This window comes from Schistocerca cancellata, chromosome 2 (assembly GCF_023864275.1).
Source record: "Schistocerca cancellata isolate TAMUIC-IGC-003103 chromosome 2, iqSchCanc2.1, whole genome shotgun sequence".
In the NCBI taxonomy this organism is placed as follows: Eukaryota; Metazoa; Arthropoda; class Insecta; order Orthoptera; family Acrididae; genus Schistocerca; species Schistocerca cancellata.
In genome coordinates, this window is record NC_064627.1 from 722,442,604 (window position 1) to 722,467,293 (window position 24,690).

The window sequence follows — 24,690 nt, forward strand, 5'->3', positions numbered from 1 at the left end:
ATACTGCCTTTACTTTGTGCAGCTTTGGATACTAGACAAAAAAATATGTGCTTTCAGCCTCTGTCCTATATTGTTGTTTAAGGGAGTGCTTCTGAAAATGGATAGCTATAGTGAAACAAGAGTTTGAAACTGAATTTAACAGCTCAGAAAGTGAAGAAGAACGTGATGTTACTTCACTGGAGACTGAAAGTGAGGACAGTTTGTCATATTGAAAAATTCCTGCCATTAGGACAAGATAAATATGCCTACTGTGCTCCAGTCAGCTCCTCCACCATTCTTGTTCACAGGAAACCATTGTGAAATACATGGTTAACTTCATATTTACAGAGAGACTAAAAAATTACTAAGTTTCAGGATACTTTAATGTTTACTTCACAAGTATCCTTGGTATTTTATTAATGGTGATCTTCAACAATTTGAAAAAATAAATAAATAATACATTTTATAATAAAATGTATATATTTTCAAATTATTAGGGCACATCATAAGAGACCAGATTACCTGTTATCTCACATTTTAAACTGTCTCTCAAAATTAATGGGTATACTATTTTTTATAAGAGATAATATTCATAATGGTATTATACAATGACAAATCTCCACACATTTTCTAGACAAGAGACGACGACTACTGTTAAAAGTACTAGTGATGACAAGCAGTCTCATGTAAATGGTAGGATATACATTTTAAATTAGACATGAAGATACACCTACTCACAAGAGTGAGTGTTATATCTAAAAAAAAATCCAACAGTGTTGCTGTAGTCATTGCAAATATTATACATCACAACCTTCAGACAAAAACAATAATTTTAACAGGAAAAGTTATTATGTAATAATATTCAAGACATAAATTAAGACTGCATTTAAAAATATAATTACAGAGAGTTGATATGGTTGTCTTCTATCATCTACATACAGATTATCCCAGTTTCCTGATGTTATATGTACAAGTATATGTTTTTGGAGGAGCAAGTTCTTTTTAACATCTATGAATTAATAAAAATGTGGCAACAAATAAGGTGCAACCATACCACAGCAAGCAGTTATTATGAAAATAAAAGTTACATATTGAATATGACATCTTTCATTATGTCTCATTCAAATCTAAAATTACTCTGGAAGACATTTACATAAATTATGAACAATAATGAACACTAGTAATAATTTAAACAAACATTTTGAATTGGTACTACTTAAAACTGATGTTGAAATTTATACATCTGCCTAGTTTCAATCTGATATTTTGTATGGGCTGCAGAAAATAATATGACCATATCATGAATGTCTGGCCTGAAAGGATTTCATTTTACTGTTGTACTGGCTCTGTTTATAAATCTTAGCAGTTTGTTATTACCACATTCAGTTATGAATACATGTGGATTTATTATTTGACTGGAAACACGAAATGGATAACTGACAACAAGTGGTTTTGTAATGATACATGCACTCTTTAACCATTCGAGTATGTTGAACATTTAATACCTGATCCTTTACTTATGTTTCTTTAATGCTAACTGCCTTTAAGTATTTTACAGCCCAATAAAGAGTAGCAAGTTTGTACTTATGCTCAGTTTCATTATATAAGACAGTTAAATATGTACACATCATCTCAAATGATCATTTGTCATTTGAGAAAATTTTAAATGACTAGAACAATGTTAGAGAGCAACATGTTGACTTTGTTTTAACCTCTATGCACCTGAATTCAATGTACATACAAAAAAGGGTTTATTTACATAAAAAATGACCTCTAAAATACTATTGTTAATCCTAAGAACCACTAAAGAGAAAAACACAATATAATGATAGATAACAATAGTAACTGTAATTTGTATCTCAAAACTGATAAAACATTCTGTGACTAGGATAAATATTCTGAAAGACTTGAAACTCTTTCTTAATACACTTGTGCAAAAACTTCACATGAACATGTGAAACTGAACATGTAGGTAGGGCTTCTGACACTATGTAGTACAAATGATGACCTATAACACTAACACATTTCAATGAACTCAGGTTCAGTTAAATACTGTATTTCTGCTATGTTTTTAAGACTCACATCAAGACTTTATGCTGAATTCAGGGAATACACAAATTATGACTTAGTACATTGCTGTTTAATATGAAAGACAAAAGTTGCCACAAGCCCAACTAAAGATTTGTACATTCCAATAGATATACTTTTCCTCTATCTAGCTTCCTTTTGTAATACATACCACTTACAATAAGCATGTAACATAATATTCAGAATAAAACAATATCTGGAATTTATTAACAATTAATACACTTTCATAAACTGCAAAAAGCTAAAGAATTGATATTTGTTGCAGACATGTAATGTTTGCAATTCAAGAGAAGTTTAATCTTTCTATTTAAGATTACAATAATGAGTGTTTTCTTTCCCAGCCATCAAACTGAAGATTATTGGAAATGAATTCCAAAAATGCTGTCACACACTTTAACATTATTTTAAAAGCTGCCTCCTGGCATCTGTACCTCTATGTCGAATTTCACTTGCGTGACTGGAGATGAAAAATGCCAAAGAATCAAGGATTTTTCATGAATCAGTTCACTGAAAAGAAGTGCTACCCAGCTGACTCATGGTTTTGGCTGCATTACATTGAATGCAAAACTTTCTACAATATGCAACATGATAACAAGGGAGATGAATCCCTGAGATTACAGCCTGACTATAACTCCAATGACTAGTGAGGATGCTCCATCCAGGTAGAGCTAACACAGTTTCTTTGTAGGTAAACATTATACACTTATGATAACTTATATGTTATGACAGTGGCCGTCATGCGCAACTAAGAAACAAGTTCCTATATCAAAAGTTAACAAGTTTTTATACATGCTGTTATTACACACAAAATTATTTATAAAGGCTTCTGAAATTTTGAGAGAGTCCTCTCCTCTTCAAAAATTATTTGAACCCAGATCTCTTTTTCAAGAAATTAGATAACTTTCCCAAATCAGTACAGAATAGTCATGCTCTATACTTCTTCATTTTGCTATCAGTGAACACTTATATGCACTATTTTCCATTCTCCTTCTGCTTGTAGACAAAAAATTTGTCAGTCACTATCCATATTTGGATTTAGCCTTCTCTACTACCATAAATCAGTGCCACCTTATTCACACTATCCACACCACACACTCAAAGCTCTCAGAGTAATTCTAAAGTTATCTGCATATCCACAAGTAGGCAACATTAAAATGTTTCATTGTCACAATTGACTATAAAACTCTATAAGTCAAGGATTACATTGTCTTTACAAATCTTAAATGTTTAATTTTCAGTGATGCATTTATAAAAAGGACATGGACCAATAAGCGTACTTTTTATCACAATAAAATAGATTTTCTTCAAAGCTTATGATTGTATAAACCACAGAGTCCGATCAACATTGTGGACTGGCTGCCAACCTGATTGTTTCAGACTTCAGTTGCCTTTCTGTCCTGTAAATATTCCATTACACAATGGGGACATGCAAGAGGTGGTGTTGTGCTCTCATAAAGTTCCTGTAAAACACGTGATGTAGCTGGACATTCTGGAACATGTGTTACTGTTTGAGGACATTGATGCCCACAGGTGAAAGCACGCAACTGTTCTCCGTTCACTACCGACTGAAAAAGAAAACTGTTTATTAGACTGTAATTGATTTTCTGTTCAGTATGAACTAGAATGACACACACTGTGAATAGGGAGAGGGAGAGAGAGAGAGAGAGAGAGAGAGAGAGAGAGAGAGAGAGAGAGAGAGAGAGGAGGGGGGGGGGGGGATTTTCTCATACAAGCCTAAAATACATGAGAGGGGGGGGGGGGGGGAGAGGGGGGATTTTCTCATACAAGACTACAATACATGAGAAAGTGTTAAAGATGAGTGCCCTATCAACGGGGAAAATATTATCATGAAGTTTAGTGGTTGTGCAATAATGCAGAAAATAGCTACTTGAGATCTTATTCAAAAAATCATTTCAGTGTTCACTCATGGCTACCGTAAGTTAGGCTTGGGGCTAGTTTCACATACAAAACTAATTAACATCGCAAAAGGAGTTAAACTGCAAGGTGATCGTAGGCTTCGTAGCACAACTTGAGCTCCCATTTCACCTGCTGGGTAACTTCAACAAACACACAACATGCTACGGACCTAATTGTTGAACTGCCCCAGGAAAAGAATTTTTTATAGTCTAATGATGTCTCAACTGTTATAACTTCGCAACAGTGGTGAGAACATCCATTCCAGCAGTGCTTCAGGGTCACCCTCGTCCCTAGATCTCTTACTCTGCTCTCCGGCCCTCACAGATTCTGCTCACTGGAAATTGCTGATGATTTTCATTCTAGCGACCACTTTCCAGTCTGGGTTCATTCACCAGACATTGCAGGACATATCACAAGCATAATTCACAAGCCACTGACTAATTCACCCCATAACCCTTAGGGAGCGCATCCCATGGTAAAGCCAATTCAAGTGCGCAGAAGTGTATTGGTTAAAATGTCAAACAGCTATAGAGAACCTCATGGACCTTGTTGGTCATGAGGCCACAGTTTGACAAATGAATAAAGCAAGCAACAAGTGATAAGTTCTGGACTCAACTGACTATTTCACTAACTCTACACAAATTTGAGAGGCTAAGAGGATTTCTAAAAAATACAGTAGGCAGAGCATTTCCACTAAAACAGTAGCTACTTACTGCCTTCTTGGATTCAGTGCTCCACTACCACCTTAAAACCAAGAGGAGGGTAGTTTGGTCTTAAGATACAACACTGAATCACACATCTGCAGCTAGGAAAGACACTTTCTTCTTTTACATACTAGCAAATTTCTCCTTCAGTCTATTAGCTGATATCACACAGATCTACTTCCATAGTTTGGTAGTAACTAGGTTTCATCATATTTGAAGTGAACACTTCAACTAAACAGCATTACTCACAAACTGATCTAACAAGGGGACCAACAGACCTGTCAATCATGAATTTTGATGAGTCTTAGGTACGTTGTAGTGGGACTTCTCCTGAGTACATAGTAAGTGCTTTTTCATGCGATGGCCCCTAATTTCCGAGAGAATCAGTGTTGAAGTTTCATGTGTACCTGCTAAGTTTTGAGCACGCAAATGCAGTGCAGGGGCTAAGATACATGCTACCATGCAAGTAGCATGGTTTCAAAACCTACCCATATACCTTTCTTTTTTTTCAGTTTCATCATACAGATGAAATTATTCAAAAATAGTCATTTTTGCCAATCTGACTCCTTCCACAGCTGCCAATACTTCATCCATTGTTGGGAACTCTTTGGAGTTGTCCAATTGTTTGGAATTTTAACTACGAATTGAAAATGGAATATTCATATGAAGAAACTGTGCTGTAATGATTGATTTATTAATTAAATTACTACAGTGAAAAATGAGTATTTTTGAATAATTTTACCTGTGTGACATATACTATTTAATAACAATCTGTATGATGGAAGAAAAATCACATGTGAACAGTAGATGTGGAGAGTTTGAACCTGCATGTTAAGTGTGGTAGCTGTGAACCTCGGCCCCTGCACTATGTTCTCTTGGCTGAAACATTTTATTTAATGTTACAGATATAGGAGGTACGGATAAAACTTCAAGACCAATTTTCTCAGAAACTAGGGGCTGTTGCATGAAAAGCCATGAGTCACATAATCATGAAAGGAGCCTCTACAACATAGCTAGGACTCATCAGAATAAGTGATTAATAGCTCCGATGGTCCCCTTGTAAGTATTAGGAGACTCTGGCTACCCAAGGTTTTCCCCAAGGACTTCATAAACTACTGTCTGCCAAATGAATTTCAGGTATTTGATGCAAACTTTGCCGATTTTTGTTGTGTGGGAAAGAAGACTACCAAAGTAAAATTCGGGTCTTCTTATAACCAGGAGAACTCAACAGATATCCCACACATTTTGTTATTAGCAACTTATTAAAGCCTCTTCAATTTCATTAGTTGTGTTTCATCAAATAAAAAGTGTTGCCATCAAAACTGTATGCTTTACAAAAGACCCACAAATACGGCATTCCATTAACTTTATTGTTTGCTCTACTGAGTTGAGGGAACGGACAAACCCTTGGCAACCTTCCTACTGTATAAAACTGACACTTAAATTGTATATTCTGGTCATAGTGCCAATTAGTCCACTCTACAATGTGCTGGTGCAGCTCTGTGGTCTCAGGAAGCAGTCTGACAGTGTCACGAGCTGACTGTCGTTCGGATACAGGTTGTCGTGCTGAACTTGTTCGACTTTGGAACTACTGACTCGTTAAAGGTTCAGATGATGTCTCCGACGTCAGGTGAAGAAACATTAAGCGTGGAAACGTGCATCGGATCACGGCCTGATGTCCATATGACAAAAATAAGCAAGGATGCAAATGCTAGCCCTGAGCCTACATTTTATGTTTTGATGTGGAGTTACACACGGTCTTGCAGGCACTGGAGCTGGGGTGATGTGCTTGTGCTGAGAAATGCCTCATTTACTCCATCTCCTCAAGTACCTTTCAGTCTATATGTACCATCAGATAAAATAATCAAGAGAAATTACACACGAAAAAAGTGACAAATCGTACAAGAGGAAGGAAGAGATAAACGAAGGTAGAACTTTAATGGGAAAAAGGACAAAAAACTTAGCAAGAGCAGGTATTTTTCACTGATAAAAACAAATACAATATTTTGCAATCGAGTAACTCTGATAAGGACTATGTAAAAGACAGAACTTCCAAAAATCAATATGGAATGGTCATTTTGGGAAAAGAAAGACAACAAACTGAGTTCATTGAGTATGCTCTTCTTAATAGCAGTAACAGCAGAAAACTATCTAGCATATTTCAAGGGATAGAGCAAGACACATCACTGGCTAATGTAGTGAAACCTAGAGTGTAACAACATGTTTCAGAAGCTAACATTCAAACAATAATAATGCAAGAAAGTTACTTTATCATCTGCAGAATGGGCTTAAAAATGTTACAAAAAATGAAATACCACAGCACTACTGACTTTTCTTGAAGATAATAAATCAAGAAATACTCTCGTATTGTTATACACCATCCTGGATTTTCCATTGTTTGATTACTACAATATGTTCTAAACAGAATCAATAGCAAAATGGCAGCCAAGTTGAAAGTGTATAATGTGCCTTCACGAAAAAACGTAAACTTCGGCAGTAAAAGGAAAACGTGTGCAAGTTGTAAGAATGAAATACTGAAGCTGAACAAATGGATATCCAGTCTACAGTTTACAATCGACACTCAAAAGGTGGAAGTAAACTACAATCTGAAAAACGTGAGACACTAATGAAGAAAGAAGACTCGGTCTCGGGAAAATGGAAAGAATAACTGAAGGAAGTTGTACTCAGAAGGTAAAATATCTGAAACACAGTGAAAATTTAGTGCAAAAAAACTCTTTTGAAGTGATTTCTGCCGTGGATTCAGTGAACATGTCGGAAAGGGTTGAAAAGTTGAAAAACAAAGTAGGCAAACCGTTGCTTGTTGTAAGTAGGTCAAACAGTGAAAATACTGCGTCAGGAGATATTCTAAAAGCTCGGGAAATAAGTGTGCACACCTACACTACAATAGACTTCAAGTTAAAAAACGTATCTCCAGTGAAACTGCAAACTGAAGAACATTTAGAATACGTGCGGCAAAAAAACAACACTAGTCAGATGAGAAGAAGAACCGGTTACAAAAAGTGTGAAACACAAAACAATCTGTGTGTTAGGTGATAGTCACGGCCGTGAAATTTCTGCAATGTTGATGAGACACACGAGGTCATTACAGAAATGAAGAAATGTTTAAATAATTTAACACACACTAACATACTCATTCTCAACATCCTGCATCATGATTTACCACCCTGGTTGTGTGTGAACTGCAAAATTAATGTTGCAAATGAGTGTATCACTGAAATATGCACTAGCTTTAAGAATGTCGATATTGTAGATATAAACAGATTGGAGTGAAGGTTCCATACAGTCCATGGGCTTCATTTAAATACGCCAGGAAAGAAATTACTAGCCGAAAAAATATGTACTCGCATTTCGAAGAAGAGTGAAGAAAAAAAATTATAAGTGACAAACAAATGGAGATTAAGAAGTGCTTTAGATGAGTTACAAGCTGTGCCATCGGCCAAACACAAATTACCGAGTGGTTTACACCGATCAGGCAAGAAACAATCAATCAAGTCATCAGCCAAAAGAAAATTACGAAATGGTTTAAACCGAAGAGGACAGATGTGGATGAAGCAAAACTTATACAAGCTCCAGAAGTTAACTCACCTGCTGATTACCACCAGCAAACAGAAGCCACACACAAGATAGATATAGAAAATTTTTTAGGGTAAATGCTGTATTAGAAATGCCATTAGATAAAGAATCAGAAATCGTTTCAACTGAAGTTACTAAATACCCAGATTTTGCTGTACTACACCATAGCGTTCAGTCAGTCACAAATAAAATTTCTATGTTGGAAGCACTACTCCAGTATGCATTAAACATAGACATAATTTGCATTACTGAACATTGGCTACGAAATGACGAAGTAAAATTAACCTCAATCTCAGGATATAGATTAGCAATTCATTTTACCCAAGAGTTTTCCAAACATGGTAGCTCTGCTATCTTTGTGAAAGAACAAATAAAGTTCTGTGATGTCAGTAAAAGTTATATTGACTCAATTGAGAAAGACTTTGAACTTTCCATTACCAAACTGCCAGAGCTTAATTTCATAGTTATTACCATATATACCACATATATTCCTGCCTACAGGAAAATTAAAGAGACCTTTGGAGAAAAGAGAACCACTTGCATGAATATCAAGAGCTCAGATGGAAGCCCAGTTCTAAGCAAAGAAGGGAAAGCAGAAAGGTGGAAAGAGTATATAGAGGATCTATACAAGGGCGATGTACTTGAGGACAATATTATGGAAATGGAAGAGGATGTAGATGAAGATGAAATGGGAGATACGATACTGCGTGAAGAGTTTGACAGAGCACTGAAAGACCTGAGTCGAAACAAGACCCCCGGTGTAGACAACATTCCATTGGAACTACTGACGGCCTTGGGAGAGCCAGTCCTGACAAAACTCTACCATCTGGTGAGCAAGATGTATGAAACAGGCGAAATACCCTCAGACTTCAAGAAGAATATAATAATTCCAATCCCAAAGAAAGCAGGTGTTGACAAATGTGAAAATTACCGAACTATCAGTTTAATAAGTCACAGCTGCAAAATACTAACGCGAATTCTTTACAGACGAATGGAAAAACTAGTAGAAGCCGACCTCGGGGAAGATCAGTTTGGATTCCGTAGAAATTTTGGAACACATGAGGCAATACTGACCCTACGACTTATCTTAGAAGCTAGATTAAGGAAGGGCAAACCGACGTTTCTAGCATTTTTAGACTTAGAGAAAGCTTTTGACAATGTTGACTGGAATACTCTCTTTCAAATTCTGAAGGTGGCAGAGGTAAAATACAGGGAGCGAAAGGCTATTTACAATTTGTACAGAAACCAGATGGCAATCATACGAGTTGAGGGACATGAAAGGGAAGCAGTGGTTGGGAAGGGAGTGAGACAGGGTTGTAGCCTCTCCCCGATGTTATTCAATCTGTATATTGAGCAAGCAGTAAAGGAAACAAAAGAAAAATTCGGAGTAGGTATTAAAATCCACGGAGAAGAAATAAAAACTTTGAGGTTCGCCGATGACATCGTAATTGTCAAAGACAGCAAAGACAATGCAGTTGAATGGAATGGACAGTGTCTTGAAAGGAGGATATAAGATGAACATCAACAAAAGCAAAACGAGGATAATGGAATGTAGTCGAATTAAGTCGGGTGATGCTGAGGGAATTAGATTAGGAAATGAGACACTTAAAGTAGTCAAGGAGTTTTACTATTTGTGGAGCAAAATAACTGATGATGGTCAAGGAGAGAGGATATAAAATGTAGACTGGCAATGGCAAGGAAAGCGTTTCTGAAGAAGAGAAATTTGTTAACATCGAGTATAGATTTAAGTGTCAGGAAGTCATTTCTGAAAGTATTTGTATGAAGTGTAGCCATGTATGGATGTGAAACATGGACGATAAATACTTCAGACAAGAAGAGAATAGAAGCTTTCGAAATGTGGTGCTACAGAAGAATGCTGAAGATTAGATGGGTAGATCACATAACTAATGAGGAAGTATTGAATAGGATTGGGGAGAAGAGATGTTTGTGGCACAACTTGACTAGAAGAAGGGATCGGTTGGTAGAACATGTTCTGAGGCATCAAGGGATCGCCAATTTAGTATTGGAGGGCAGCGTGGAGGGTAAAAATCGTAGAGGGAGACCAAGAGATGAATACACTAAGCAGATTCAGAAGGATGTAGGTTGCAGTAGGTACTGGGAGATGAAGGAGCTTGTACAGGATAGAGTAGCATGGAGAGCTGCATCAAACCAGTCTCAGGACTGAAGACCACAACAACAACAACAACACCATATATAGAGCACCAAGTGGAAACCTGTCAGTCTTCATGAAGAAACTAGAGGGTCTGCTGAACAGGATCAGTACACTAAATATGAAGATAGTGCTTTTTGGGGATTTCAATATTGATTTTTCAAAAGACAGCAGCACCAGAGATGCGTTGATAAATATGACCAACAAATTCAATATGATCCCCACAATACACTGCCCAACAAGATTAACAGAATGCACAAATTCCATTATTGACCAAATATTCATCTCAGAAACAACTTACAGATTCACAAGCAGAGTACTGAACATGGGTTATAGTGATCATGAGGCACAGCTGCTGTGTATATAAATGCCCGCAAGTAGTAGCAGTTCCGGAAAAGTAGTTGAAAAAAGAATCTTTTCTGAAGATAACATTAGAATTTTTAATCTCTTACTGGCGAAGTAAAACTGGGAAAGCATCGCCACTCAGAACAATGTTGATAGCATGTACACGAGTTTTATGAGCATCTTTCTTCACTATTTTAATGTAGCATTTCCAAAAGTAGTAAAAACAGTGAAACCTAACAACAATAAGCAATGGGTAACTAAAGGCATAAAAATTTCCAGTGAGAGAAACAGATTTCTGCAGTACTCTTGTAAGAAATATAGAGTAACCCAAGAATACGCAGATTATTCAAAAGCCTACAAAAGAATCTATGGTAGAGTAATCACAGAGGCAAATATTATGTGGAATGACAATTTGATAAGAAACTCATCTAACAAAATGAGATCCACGTGGAGAGTTATAAAGAAAGAAACTCGTAGTTCAGTGTCAAAGAAATAGAATGTATCATTAACACTAGAAGGCTCAAAAGTCACAGACCCAAATTCAGTTGTGGAAAAATTCAATGAATACTTCACCTCACTAGCTGAAGACCTCATTCAAGTACACTGTCAAGGACTAGTCCCAAGTTTCTCCAGCAAGTCAGTGATCTCGACTGCTTCTATGTATGTGTATGAAACAAACCCCAATGAAATTACAAGTCAAATTAAAACATTAAGCAATGAAAGTTGGCTGAAACCAGACGTAAACAGTAATGAAATCCTAAACTCAGATTGGAATGTATACCGCAGAGACAGGCTGGACAGTGAAGGGGGAGGCGTGTTTATAGCGATAAGAAGTGCAATAGTATCGAAGGAAATTGACGGAGATCCGAAATGTGAAATGATTTGGGTGAAGGTCACGGTTAAAGCAGGCTCAGACATGGTAATTGGATGTCTCTATAGGCCCCCTGGCTCAGTAGCTGTTGTGGCTGAGCACCTGAAGGATAATTTGGAAAATATTTCGAGTAGATTTCCCCATCATGTTATAGTTCTGGGTGGAGATTTTAATTTGCCGGATATACACTGGGAGACTCAGACATTCATAACGGGTGGCAGGGACAAATAATCCAGTGAAATTTTTTTAAGTGCTTTATCTGAAAACTACCTTGAGCAGTTAAACAGAGAACCAACTCGTGGCGATAACATATTAGACCTTCTGGTGACAAAACAGACCCGAACTATTTGAAAAAGTTAACGCAGAACAGGGAATCAGCGATCATAAAGCGGTTACGGCATTGATGATTTCAGCCGTAAATAGGAATATTAAAAAGGGTAGGAAGATTTTTCTGTTTAGAGAAAGTGACAAAAAGCAGATTTCAGAGTACCTGTTGGCTCAACACAAAAGTTTTGTCTCAAGTACAGATAGTGTTGAGGATCAGTGGACGAAGTTCAAAACCGTCGTACATAATGCGTTAGATGAGTATGTGCCAAGCAAGATCGTAAGAGATGGAAAAGAGCCACCGTGGTACAACAACCGAGTTAGAAAACTGCTGCGGAAGCAAAGGGGACTTCACAGCAAACATAAACATAGCCAAAGCCTTGCAGACAAACAAAAATTACGCGAAGCGAAATGTAGTGTGAGGAGGGCTATGCGAGAGGCGTTCAATGAATTCGAAAGTAAGGTTCTATGTACTGACTTGGCAGAAAATCCTAAGAAATTTTGGTCTTATGTCAAAGCGGTAGGTGGATCAAAACAAAATGTCCAGACACTCTGTGACCAAAATGGTACTGAAACAGAGGATGACAGACTAAAGGCCGAAATACTAAATGTCTTTTTCCAAAGTTGTTTCACAGAGGAAGATTGCACTGTAGTTCCTTCTCTAGATTGTCGCACAGATGACAAAATGGTAGATATCGAAATAGACGACAGAGGGATAGAGAAACACAGATGACAAAATGGTAGATATCGAAATAGACGACAGAGGGATAGAGAAACAATTAAAATCGCTCAAAAGAGGAAAGGCCTCTGGACCTGATGGGATACCAGTTCGATTTTACACAGAGTACGCGAAGGAACTTGCCCCCCTTCTTGCAGCGGTGTACCGTAGGTCTCTAGAAGAGCGTAGCGTTCCAAAGGATTGGAAAAGGGCACAGGTCATCCCTGTTTTCAAGAAGGGACGTCGAACAGATGTGCAGAACTATAGACCTATATCTCTAACGTCGATCAGTTGTAGAATTTTGGAACACGTATTGTGTTCGAGTATAATGACTTTTCTGGAGACTAGAAATCTACTCTGTAGGAATCAGCATGGGTTTCGAAAAAGACGGTCATGTGAAACCCAGCTCGCGCTATTCGTCCACGAGACTCAGAGGGCCATAGACACGGGTTCACAGGTAGATGCCGTGTTTCTTGACTTCCGCAAGGCATTCGATACAGTTCCCCACAGTCATTTAATGAACAAAGTAAGAGCATATGGACTATCAGACCAATTGTGTGATTGGATTGAGGAGTTCCTAGATAACAGGACGCAGCATGTCATTCTCCATGGAGAGAAGTCCTCCGAAGTAAGAGTGATTTCAGGTGTGCCGCAGGGGAGTGTCATAGGACCGTTGCTATTCACAATATACATAAATGACCTGGTGGATGACATCGGAAGTTCACTGAGGCTTTTTGCAGATGATGCTGTGGTGTATCGAGAGGTTGTAACAATGGAATTGTACTGAAATGCAGGAGGATCTGCAGCGAATTGATGCATGGTGCAGGGAATGGCAATTGAATCTCAATGTAGACAAGTGTAATATGCTGTGAATACACAGAAAGATAGATCCTTTATCATTTAGCTACAAAGTAGCAGGTCAGCAACTGGAAGCAGTTAATACCATAAATTATCTGGGAGTACGCATTAGGAGTGATTTAAAATGGAATGATCATATAATGTTGATCGTTGGTAAAGCAGATGCCAGACTGAGATTCATTGGAAGAATCCTAAGGAAATGCAATCCAAAAACAAAGGAAGTAGGCTACAGTACGCTTGTTCGCCCACTGCTTGAATACTGCTCAGCGGTGTGGGATCCATACCAGATAGGGTTGATAGAAGATATAGAGAAGATCCAACGGAGAGCAGCGCACTTCGTTACAGGATCATTTAGTAATCGCGAAAGCGTTACGGAGATGATAGATAAACTCCAGTGGAAGACTCTGCAGGAGAGACGCTCAGTAGCTCGGTACGGGCTTTTGTCAAAGTTTCGAGAACATACCTTCACCGAAGAGTCAAGCAGTATATTGCTCCCTCCTACGTATATCTCGCGAAGAGACCATGAGGATAAAATCAGAGAGATTAGAGCCCACACAGAGGCATACCGACAATCCTTCTTTCCACGAACAATACGAGACTGGAATAGAAGAGAGAACCGCTAGAGGTACTCAAGGTACCCTCCGCCACACACCGCCAGGTGGCTTGCGGAGTATGGATGTAGATGTAGATGTAGATGTAGAAATGTCAAGTGGTCTTGATGAAGTACCTGATTTCATATCAAAAGCATGTGCTCACCAAATAGCAAAAATTTTCAACCTCTCTTTAAAAACTGGTGTATTTCCAGATATTTTTAAAATAGCAAAAGTTTCACCACTGCTAAAAAAAGATTCTTCTGACAATATGTCAAACTACCGACCCATGTCACAGTAAAGTTCCTTCTCAAAAATTCTAGAAAAACTCTTCTATGACAGGCTTTTCAGTTTCATAAATAAATATGCACCTCTTACAGTACAACAACATGGTTTTAGAAAGTCTAAATCTACACAGACAGCAATATTAGAATTCTTAGACTGCATTTTAAAATCCCTTGATCAATATAAATTAGCTGCAGGTATTTTTCTAGATCTATCAAAAGCCTTCGACGTCCTGCTCGAAAAATTAGAAAGACGAGGAGTAAGAGGTGTAGCACATAGCTGGTTGTGTACATACCTAAAAACCGCAGGCTGAAAGTATAACTTCAGTATGAATTCAACAAAATGAATAAAACAAGAAACAACTCCTTTCTTTCTAGGGAATTACCAATAAAATATGATGTACCACAGGGCTCAATCTTAGGTCCACTACACTTCTTGATTTATGTGGACGACTTAGTTGAATATATGAGTCCCACAAAAACTATCCTGTTTGCCGATGACACCAGCATATTGCTCACTGGATCCAGTCTAGAAACTTTGCGATCCACAGCAGAAAGTTCTATGAAAAGACTTTCTGAGTGGCACACAAAAAACACACTCATTATAAATACTGAAAAAACTGTGTGTGTTGATTTTTATTTAATTCCTCCAACTAATCAAATGTACCAGAGGGGAATCAAATATACATCAAAAATATCACAGAACAACCACCTATCAGAGGAGTATAATTAACATCGGTGTAATACTACACAATAAGATACCAGAGGAAATAAGAAATACTACTCATCCAATATTTAAAGCTAAACTAAAGGTATTTCTAATAAAGCACTGTTTCTATTCTGTCAGAGAATTTCTGAATAAGTAACAAAATTAACTGTAATAGGTACCTAATTTTAATTTGCCTACTATTTTGCAAATACTATGTATTATTGTAACTTATCTTTGACCTGTCCAATATCAATTGTACAATTTGTGCTATACGATAAAACTGGACAAATAAAAAAATCAGATCAAATCAAATCAAGTTGATACTGCGGCCCATAGGCACAACATAATTTATAGTTCATGCATAACTAAAGAACTTTGAAAAACAAATATTAAAGTAAATGAACTGTGTTTGTAATATTAAAACAGTGCTGTAGTGGACATAAGTAATTCACACTGTAACTACACACTAAACACATCATGGATTTAAACTATGAAGGAAAATAATTAAGGAAAGACCTGAATATGCAACAAATGGTTTGAATACTGCACTGATAAAATCACACAAGAAATCATAGTAATTCTCCTTTGGTCACTTTGATGAATATAAGATAAAGATATGGGCTATAGTGAGGAAAGTAAAACGAACAAGAAAAAAAGCGCAACACTACTGGTGATCTGAATTTCATCTAAATATACATGAAGCTGTAAATATGACACACAACTACCAAGATGTGAATGAATCTGATCTAAAAATTTATGACCATAATGTAAAGTCCCTGCATAATAAGATCAATGTAATTAACATCCATCGAACAGATCTCAGTAATATGCATTTATGAGCACTTAGCCCAGAATTAATTAAATACACAAAAATAACTGAATCCATTTTGTATTTCTGTGATTGTGGAATAATCAGGGCTGGGTAGCGATTTACATAAAAGAAAATGTAGATTTTACTATCCTATCTGGTTTAACTTGAATGAATATTGAAAAGGACTGTGAGGATGCAGCTATAAAAATTACAAGGTTCCGTTTCATAATTGCTGCAGTTTACTGTTCACAATCTGGTATTTTTGCAATTTTCTTAAATAAATTGGATTATTACTAAAGGAAGTATGAAATAGGAGATAATTTTTGGAGACTTCTAATTGATTTTCTTACAAAAAGTAGAAACACAGGTCTTTTTCAACCATGCTACATACTACAATGTAGAGACTGAAGTAATTGCTGCTACCGAAATAACAAACACTTGCAAAACAGCTTTAGATCAGTTTCTGGTCAAGATGAGTTTACACAGAACTTCACCAAAAAAATTTTATTGCAGATTTTGGTGACTAACTAGTTCAAATAGTGATCTTGAAAGGAAAAGGCATTATTGGGAACAACATGCACATATACATAGACGCTGTAGTCAGGATAGCCTGAATTACTTCAACAGGTTACTAATGAAAGAAAACTGACTATATATTTATGGAATCAATGACATAAATGAAAAATTAAACACCTTCAATGATATATTAAAAAATTACCTTCAAATTGCAGTTCCAAGAGAACTGTAACCTTAAGACACAATTCTAGAATAAACAGTTTCATCACAAGGGAAATAGGGTTGCCACTGATGGAATACTACATAAAATTTGTATTCCAAAATATTAAGAAAAGTATTAAGGGTGCCAAAAATAATGCATAATAATAAATAATACATTTATGGTTCAACAAACAAAGTGAAGGCCATGTGGAGTGTTATTAAAAAAGAAACTGGTGAAAACAAAGCATCATGTGAAAATATAACACTAAAAAGTGACAAGCCCCCTAGAAGTAGCCATCACATTTAACTACTTTTTCATAGATGTTGCACAGAATATGATAAAATAAAATGTGAATAAGAACACTCTATCTAATAAATATAAAATAAACACATGTAGTAATGTGTCAGTGCACATCAGCATTATCACACAAGGTGAAAAGCAAAGGCAATGAAAGATCTAAAACATCAATGCTATAGGCATTGCTGCTGTCCCTGCAACAATCTTAAAAAAGAGTAATCTAAACATAGTTGAACTATGTACACATTCATGTGACTGCTCACATCAAGCAGGCAGTTTCCTCAATGTACTGACAATATTTAAATAAAATCAATACATAAAAAAGGTGGGAGGGATAATGAAAATAACTACAGGCCCATCACAATTTCCTCCTGCACTTCAAAAATATTAGAAAAAGTTGTGTGTGACAATGTTAAGGCATTTGTAAATAAAAACAAAAGCTTATGTAAGAGGAGGTATTGAACAGGATTGGGGAGAAGAGAAGTTTGTGGCACAACTTGACTAGAAGAAGGGATCGGTTGGTAGGACATGTTTTGAGGCATCAAGGGATCACAAGTTTAGCATTGGAGGGCAGTGTGGAGGGTAAAAATCGTAGAGGGAGACCAAGAGATGAATACACTAAGCAGATTCAGAAGGATGTAGGTTGCAGTAGATACTGGGAGATGAAGAAGCTTGCACAGGATAGAGTAGCATGGAGAGCTGCATCAAACCAGTCTCAGGACTGAAGACCACAACAACAGCAACATGTAATGAACACAAACTCAGCAGTAAGATCTCAATAATAACTGCTACTTATGCGTTCATGAATGGCATACTAATCTAGACAGACAAGAAAAAGAATGAACATGAGCATTTACTGATTTATTGAAAGGTTTTGACATGATGGATCACAATATACTCTTACCAAAGCTTGAAACATATAATATTCAAGATCTACCCAACTGTTGTATCAGTACCTTCTTGAGCAGATATAAGCAAGAAGTATAAGGCACACTAATTTCAAGCTTAAAACAGTTTCTAAACACTTGTCAGGTTATAATCTAATTAAATTTGGTGTATCCCAAGGATACTTCTGTTTCTTTTTACGCTGATGATCTATGCTTAAATGTGGATGCTCATAAGCAATCATATTTGCAGATGACGCCACAATTATATTATGAGGGGAAAATAAGAAAGATTTATAACAATCAATAAACAAGCATATAGAATACATGAACATATGAACATTAAATTGAGCAAGATGTGCGCTACCTTCTTTGCTCACTACATTCTTGTTCCTGAATCCCCGTTCTGTACAAAAGTAAGCAATTTTAAATCTTCATGAAGACTATTCTTATTTCTAGTACTTATTTCATGAACAGAAATGTTGGTTTGAAAGAGAGATATAGTTTTAATAAAAAATTTCATTAAGGCATAAATACTTTGGGAAGCAGTGGTTAGCATCCCTGGTGCCATAAACAGACCTCTGCAGAATGGTCTTGAGTTCATACCCCAAATGATTTTTATCAAACACTTTTGGAATCAGAAAACTTAAGCTTGCTTTGATGAGTTACACCAAAACAGTAATTCCATATGATCTTATGTAATGAAAGGAAGCATTAATGTTCACTAATAGGTGTCCAGATACTTTTGGCCTGATTGTGTATACAACAATCAGAATAAGTTTGTTTAGCAGATAACACTAGTATTGTAATCAGTTCAAACATACATACAGCAACAAAAGAAATGGTAAATAATGTCCTAAATATATTAATGTGAGGTTTTCTGGAAATATTCTCAATTTTAAAAAGACATTTTCAGTTCTGCACATACAGGTGTCCTGCACTGATGATAAATGCAGCACATGGTAAGGAAATAATAACTAGGATGGAGACATCAAAAGTTTTAGGAATGCACATTGATGAGAAACTGAAAAAAGAAGACCTTTTTGAACTCTTGAAACAACTTATCTCAGCCACGTTTGCTTTCTGAATCATTGCATATCTTGGGGAGAGGCAAATCAGTTAACTAACATATTTTGCATGTTTTCATTGAATAATGACGTACTGAATAATGTTCTCAGGAAAAATCTTTAAAAATGGAAGTTTTTATGGCTGAAAAATGTGGTGTAAGAATAATGTGATGCTCACCCATAATCACCTTGTAGATCCCTGTTTAAGGAGCTAAGCATTTACACAACTGATTCACAGTATATTTATTCCCTAATGAAGTTTGTTGTAAATAGCCCACAACATTTCAAAAGGAACAATGATGCACACAATTACAATGCCAAATGAAATAAAGAATAACACCCATTACTCCACATTATGGGTGTCTTTACTGCAAACAGGGGTCCACAATGCTGGCACAAAAAAGTTTTGATCACCTACCCAACAATACTAAACGCCTAACACAAAGTGAAGTTAAATTTGAAGACAAACTGAAATAGTTTCTCCTTAACAACACTTTCTACTTCATAGAAGAATTTCAGAATTTCTACTAACCTAATTCATAAAAGGTGCTGAGTAATAACTGATAATTCATTTCTGTATTTTGTTTTTAAGGAATGCCACTTGTAAAACATCAGCAGATAGCAATACTTACATAAGAATGTAAAATATTACTTCTACATCATTACAATTAACTGTACAATTGATCCATGGACCATAAAACTGACTAACCAACTAACTACAGTAATTAATTAACTAAGAGACAGTTACTCAGCCATGAGGACCCTCCTACCTGTCCCTGATGATACAAAATCCATCTCTTTTATTTACAGACAGGACACAGCCTGATTACGAAGAACTTCCTGTTTAGGTGTGGGGACTTTCCAATGTACTGTGCTGTGCTTGTGGTGTACAGATTTATGTACACCATATTTGAATGGGCCATGTTTTAAATTAGATAAGATGACAAATGGTCTGACCTCTAATTTAACAGAGGGGTAGGAGGAGGGGGAGGAGGAGGAGGAGGAGAATGCAGTATGACTTAAGATTTAGTGGACTGTCCTGTTACTTCCTTACATTAATAGTGAGTTGATTTTCATTTGCTAATAGGATGGTTGTCTCACCTAAACATTTTGTACATACGAAGTAGCCACAGCTTCTTGAACTGTTATTTTAGCCTTCACTTTATTACCACTCTATTCAGATTTTCAGCAGGTTTTAGACAGGATGCTGTTTACAGTTTGGTTCAAAAATGGTTCAAATGGCTCTGAGCACAATGGGGCTTAACTTATGAGATCAACAGTCCTCTAGAACTTAGAACTACTTAAACCTAACTAACCTAAGGGCATCACACACATCCATGCCCGAGGCAGGAATTGAACCTGCGACCATAGCGGTTGCGCGGTTCCAGACTGTAGCGCCTAGAACCGCTTGGCCACCCCGGCCGGTACAGTTTGGTGTTGGAGTGTGATTCTGTGGATTAAAGTGAGCAGAAACGGTAGAGAGAGTGCAGTTTTAAATGAGTTTGTATGTTATGCCATTTTCAGTTTCATATAACGTGTATCTCATAACAAATGCAACTTTTGAAATGTCCACAATTTCTGTTCTAGTAAGTCAGCAACACTGAATGCTGCATGATTTTCATCTGTTTTCTTTGTGGAGCACCTGATGAATGGAATGTAGTATTGTGACAGGGGAAACTTATTACAAATATTTTGAATACTGTGCAGAGACTGTTTGTAAACACTGTCGAATGTTTCATCAAAAAATGCATCCAATAAGTTGACTGTGATGAGACAGATCACTAAATTAAAAAAAAAAAAAAAAAACCTCTGGACATCCTTGTGTTAGTTGTTGTGTAGTAAACATCACCATAGTGGGTGATAATGTTGCTCCAAGTCTGGTGAAATCTATTTGCTGACATTTGAAACAAATTGGATATTCCCAGATCCAGTATGCAACAGATTCTGCAAGGAGATCTGACCCTTTGGTCCTATAAAATCTGACTGTCACAAGAACTGAAGAAAAAGAAACATGAAGCGTGCCGAGCATTTGCCCGTTTGGTGCTTGTAAAACAAAGAGCAGCCAATAATTTCATGAAGAAAATAATGTTAACTGATGCGGTGCACTTCCTGTTGAATGTATTTGTTAACAAGTAAAATTGCACGATCTGTAGCACAGAAAACCATTGAATGATTATAGAGAATCCACTACATTCATTATGAGTGACTGTGTGGTGTGGCATTTGAGCTGAGGGCTTATTTGGGTTGTACTTCTTTGAAAATGGCACCAGAAATGCATTAAGAGTGGACAGCAGATGATACCACAATATATTAAGTGAGTTTTTGTGGTCTGAATTGGATTGTGTAAATGCTGAACCAATTTGGTTTCAATAAGATGGCACAACCTGTCACACATCATTTGTGGGAATGGACTTGTTACGAGAGGGGTTCCCTGGTTGGGTGGTTTCTTGCAGTGATGATATGAACTAGATACTGTGAACTTGTGATATGACACTATGAGATTTTTTTCTGTGGGCGTGTTTGAAGCTGCATATGTATGTCAACAAACTACTATCACTTCCAAGCTCAAGGCCATGATTCACCTAATAGTTTCAGAGTAGTGCTGCAAGTATGCCAAAAAGTTATGGGAAATTTCATCAAAAGAGTGGGAGTGTGCATGCAGAATCGGGGGGAGCATCTGAGTAATTTCATATTCCATACAAAATCACAAGTAGCATACACTGGAATAATATATAAACTACTTAATGTCATCAATAAATTCATGTGTTATTATGCTCCTAAATGTTGTGTTCTTTGTGGGACTCTCTTCATTTGACCCACCCTTGAAAAGTTTTAGCAAGGATTCTGTTAAACCTCGACAGCGGCTGCCCTAATGTCAACAAGCCCCCCCCCCCCCCCCCCCTCTCTCATGATATGAAACTATGAAACTACTAAGAAAAACTGGTAATTTTGTACTTTTCTTCCACTAAATACTGCTAGCACATATTTTGAAATATAACACATACTTCCCAATTGACAAATGGATCTCCCAAGAGGAAAAGATAGGAAAATTGCTACAGCCCAGTGTCAGCAGACACACAAATGAAAAAGGGAAGAAAAAAGTTGGCTGTGGGAAGGGTGAAGCAAGTAAACACATTCAGTAGTCCATGTCAAGAACAGATGGCAGGGGGGTACGAGATGGTGAGCAACAATGAATTGCTAACAGCAGATGATATTTGAAATCCTGAGAACATAGAAGTGCAACAGAAGCAGTCAGTATGATTGTGATAAGGAGACTGGGTGAAGAAGAAATGAGGCATTTGACAGTGTGAATCACAGTATTCTCCCAGATAAGTTTTATGGGATTGATGGAATAGCCGACCACTGGATGTCATATCTAGCCACAAGAATGAAGAAAGTTGCGTGTTATTATGCACCTGAAAGTAATTCAACGAATGGAGTCCGGTGACATTATTCTGACTGGGGAGAAATCACATATGGGGTTCCCCAAAGCTCAATCTTAGGTCCACTACTGTTCCTCATATCGCACCGTGGCAAGAACAGTGACGCAGCTCAAAACTGCAATACTTGGGAAAACTTGACTTAAAGAATTAATTCTATAAAACTTATACTGAAATAGTATGATGAGCTTCATTTAAATTTCAAGTAAGTATTGTTGGCAGTGAGTTCCATTATATTTTCCATGCATGTTGGGACGCTCCACTCGTATGTATTTTTCCAGTGACATAAACTAAATATGTCACTTTTTGACCTGTGTCACTTTTCTTGCTGGGGTGCACTACATGTAAACAATCTTCTGTCTAATATACAACAAGCAGAATTAGTTCTTACTGCAGATGACACTCCTGCTGTAACCAACCCAAGCATACATACAGAAACTGAAGAAATGGCACAGAAGAAGTGGCAAATTATGTTCTTAAAAGTGTCACCGATTGGTTTTCTGCAAATAGTCTCATTCTCAATTTTAAAAAAGACACAACATATTCGATTCTGCAAATCTAGGGGCACTTCACCAATGATAAGTGTAACACATAGTTGGGAAATAATAAAGAGGGTGGAAACTTCAAAAATTTTAGGTGTTCACATTGATGAGAATGGAAACTCCTAAAACAACTTCGTTCTGCTACATTTGCACTTAGGATCACTGTAAATCTTGGGGAGAGACAAATCAGTAAGTTGATATATTTTGCATATTTTTATTCAATAATGTCATATGGAATAGTGTTCTGGGATAATTCATCTATAAGAAATAAAGTTGTCATGACTCAGGAATGTACTGTAAGATTACTACCTGGTTCACACTCACAATCATTTCGTACACATCTGTTTAAAGAGTTGGGCATTCTGACTACTGCTTCACAGTATGTTAAATCCTTCATACAGTGCATTGTAATGAATCAATTGCAGTTCAAAAACAACAATGATGAACATAACTGCAGTGTCAGAAGAAAAAATGACATTTCTTACTCCATGTTAAGGTTGTCTTTAGCACAAAAATGAGTGCACAATGCTGCAACAAAAATTTCTCATAGCTTACCCAGTGATATAAAATGTATGACAGAGAGCGAAGTAAAATTTGAAAACAAACTGAAAAAAAGTTCCTTGATAACTCCTATTCTAAACAAGCATTTCTATTATTGTAATGTATAAAAGGTGCTGGGTAGGAAGTACTAATTCCCATCTGGATATTTAATAATAATAAACAACAAAAAACTTATAATGGTCAGCATATAGCAATATTTACAAATTAATTTGTGATTTGAATGTAAAATGACTCATTCCACATCATTACCATCAATTATGCAAGAGAGCCATATAACATGAAACTAACTAAATACCTAACAGTTCCTGTGTGTTCAATAACATCATCTTGTGCAGACTAATACTACTTTTATGACTGCATCTACACCTATACACCTTAAGGTGTGGATTTTGGTATCACTATCTTCCTGCACTTCCCTGTTACATTTACGAATGGTGCACTGCCAGTAAACCTCTGATTTTTCTGATTTTCTTGTCATGGTCATATTTTGAGAACATGTGAAGAAGCAGTACATTGAAGACTCTTCTCGGAACATAAGTACTCATAATTTCAGCAATAAACCTCTCTGTAATGCACAACATCTATATTGTGGCATCTGCCATTGGAGTTGGTTGAACATCTCTGTAGCACTCCTAAAGCAACTAAATAGTCCCATGACAAAATGTGCAGCTCTTTGTTGGACCTTCTCTGCCTCTTAATTAATCCAACTTCATAAGGATGCCAAACTGATGGGCAGTACTCAAGAATTGGTCAAGAAGTATTTTCTGAGCCACTTCTTTTGTGGATGAATTACATTACCTTACTGTTCCCCCAATCACGATTAACCTGCCGTTGGCCTTTCCTACAAATTGTTGTATGTGGTCATTCCGCTTGTACATTGTTCACTAAACAACAGTGTGGAACTATATGGAATATCTTCTGGAAGTCAAGAAATCTGGCATTAGCCTGGGCAGTGTTGTCTATAGTGCTTTTGATCCCGTAGACAAACAACACAATATGAGCTTCACAAGACCTCTACAAGTAGACTTCATACTGATCTGGGTGGAGGACGTTTTTGTTCTTCCAAATGTATATACACAAAACATGTCCCATAATTCTACAATAGATTTACATTGGCAATGTGGAGGTATGATTATGTGCATCCATCGGACTTCACTTCTTGAAATAGGAATAACCTGCAATTTTTCCAGTTGTTAGATGTACCCTTTGTTGCTCGACC

The 24,690-nt window shown here is 36.8% G+C and overlaps 1 protein-coding gene across 1 annotated transcript in view; it reads right to left on the reverse strand.

The window, feature by feature from the left end:
- Positions 1-446: 446 nt before the first annotated feature.
- The window catches only part of LOC126162516 (uncharacterized), a 427,861-nt gene continuing 403,617 nt past the window's right edge, over positions 447-24,690 (reverse strand). Inside the window, exon 30 of the mRNA XM_049919080.1 lies at positions 447-3,632. Within this exon, the coding sequence (XP_049775037.1) occupies positions 3,441-3,632 (192 nt within the window). The 3' untranslated portion in view covers positions 447-3,440. The remainder of the gene's footprint in view (positions 3,633-24,690) is intronic.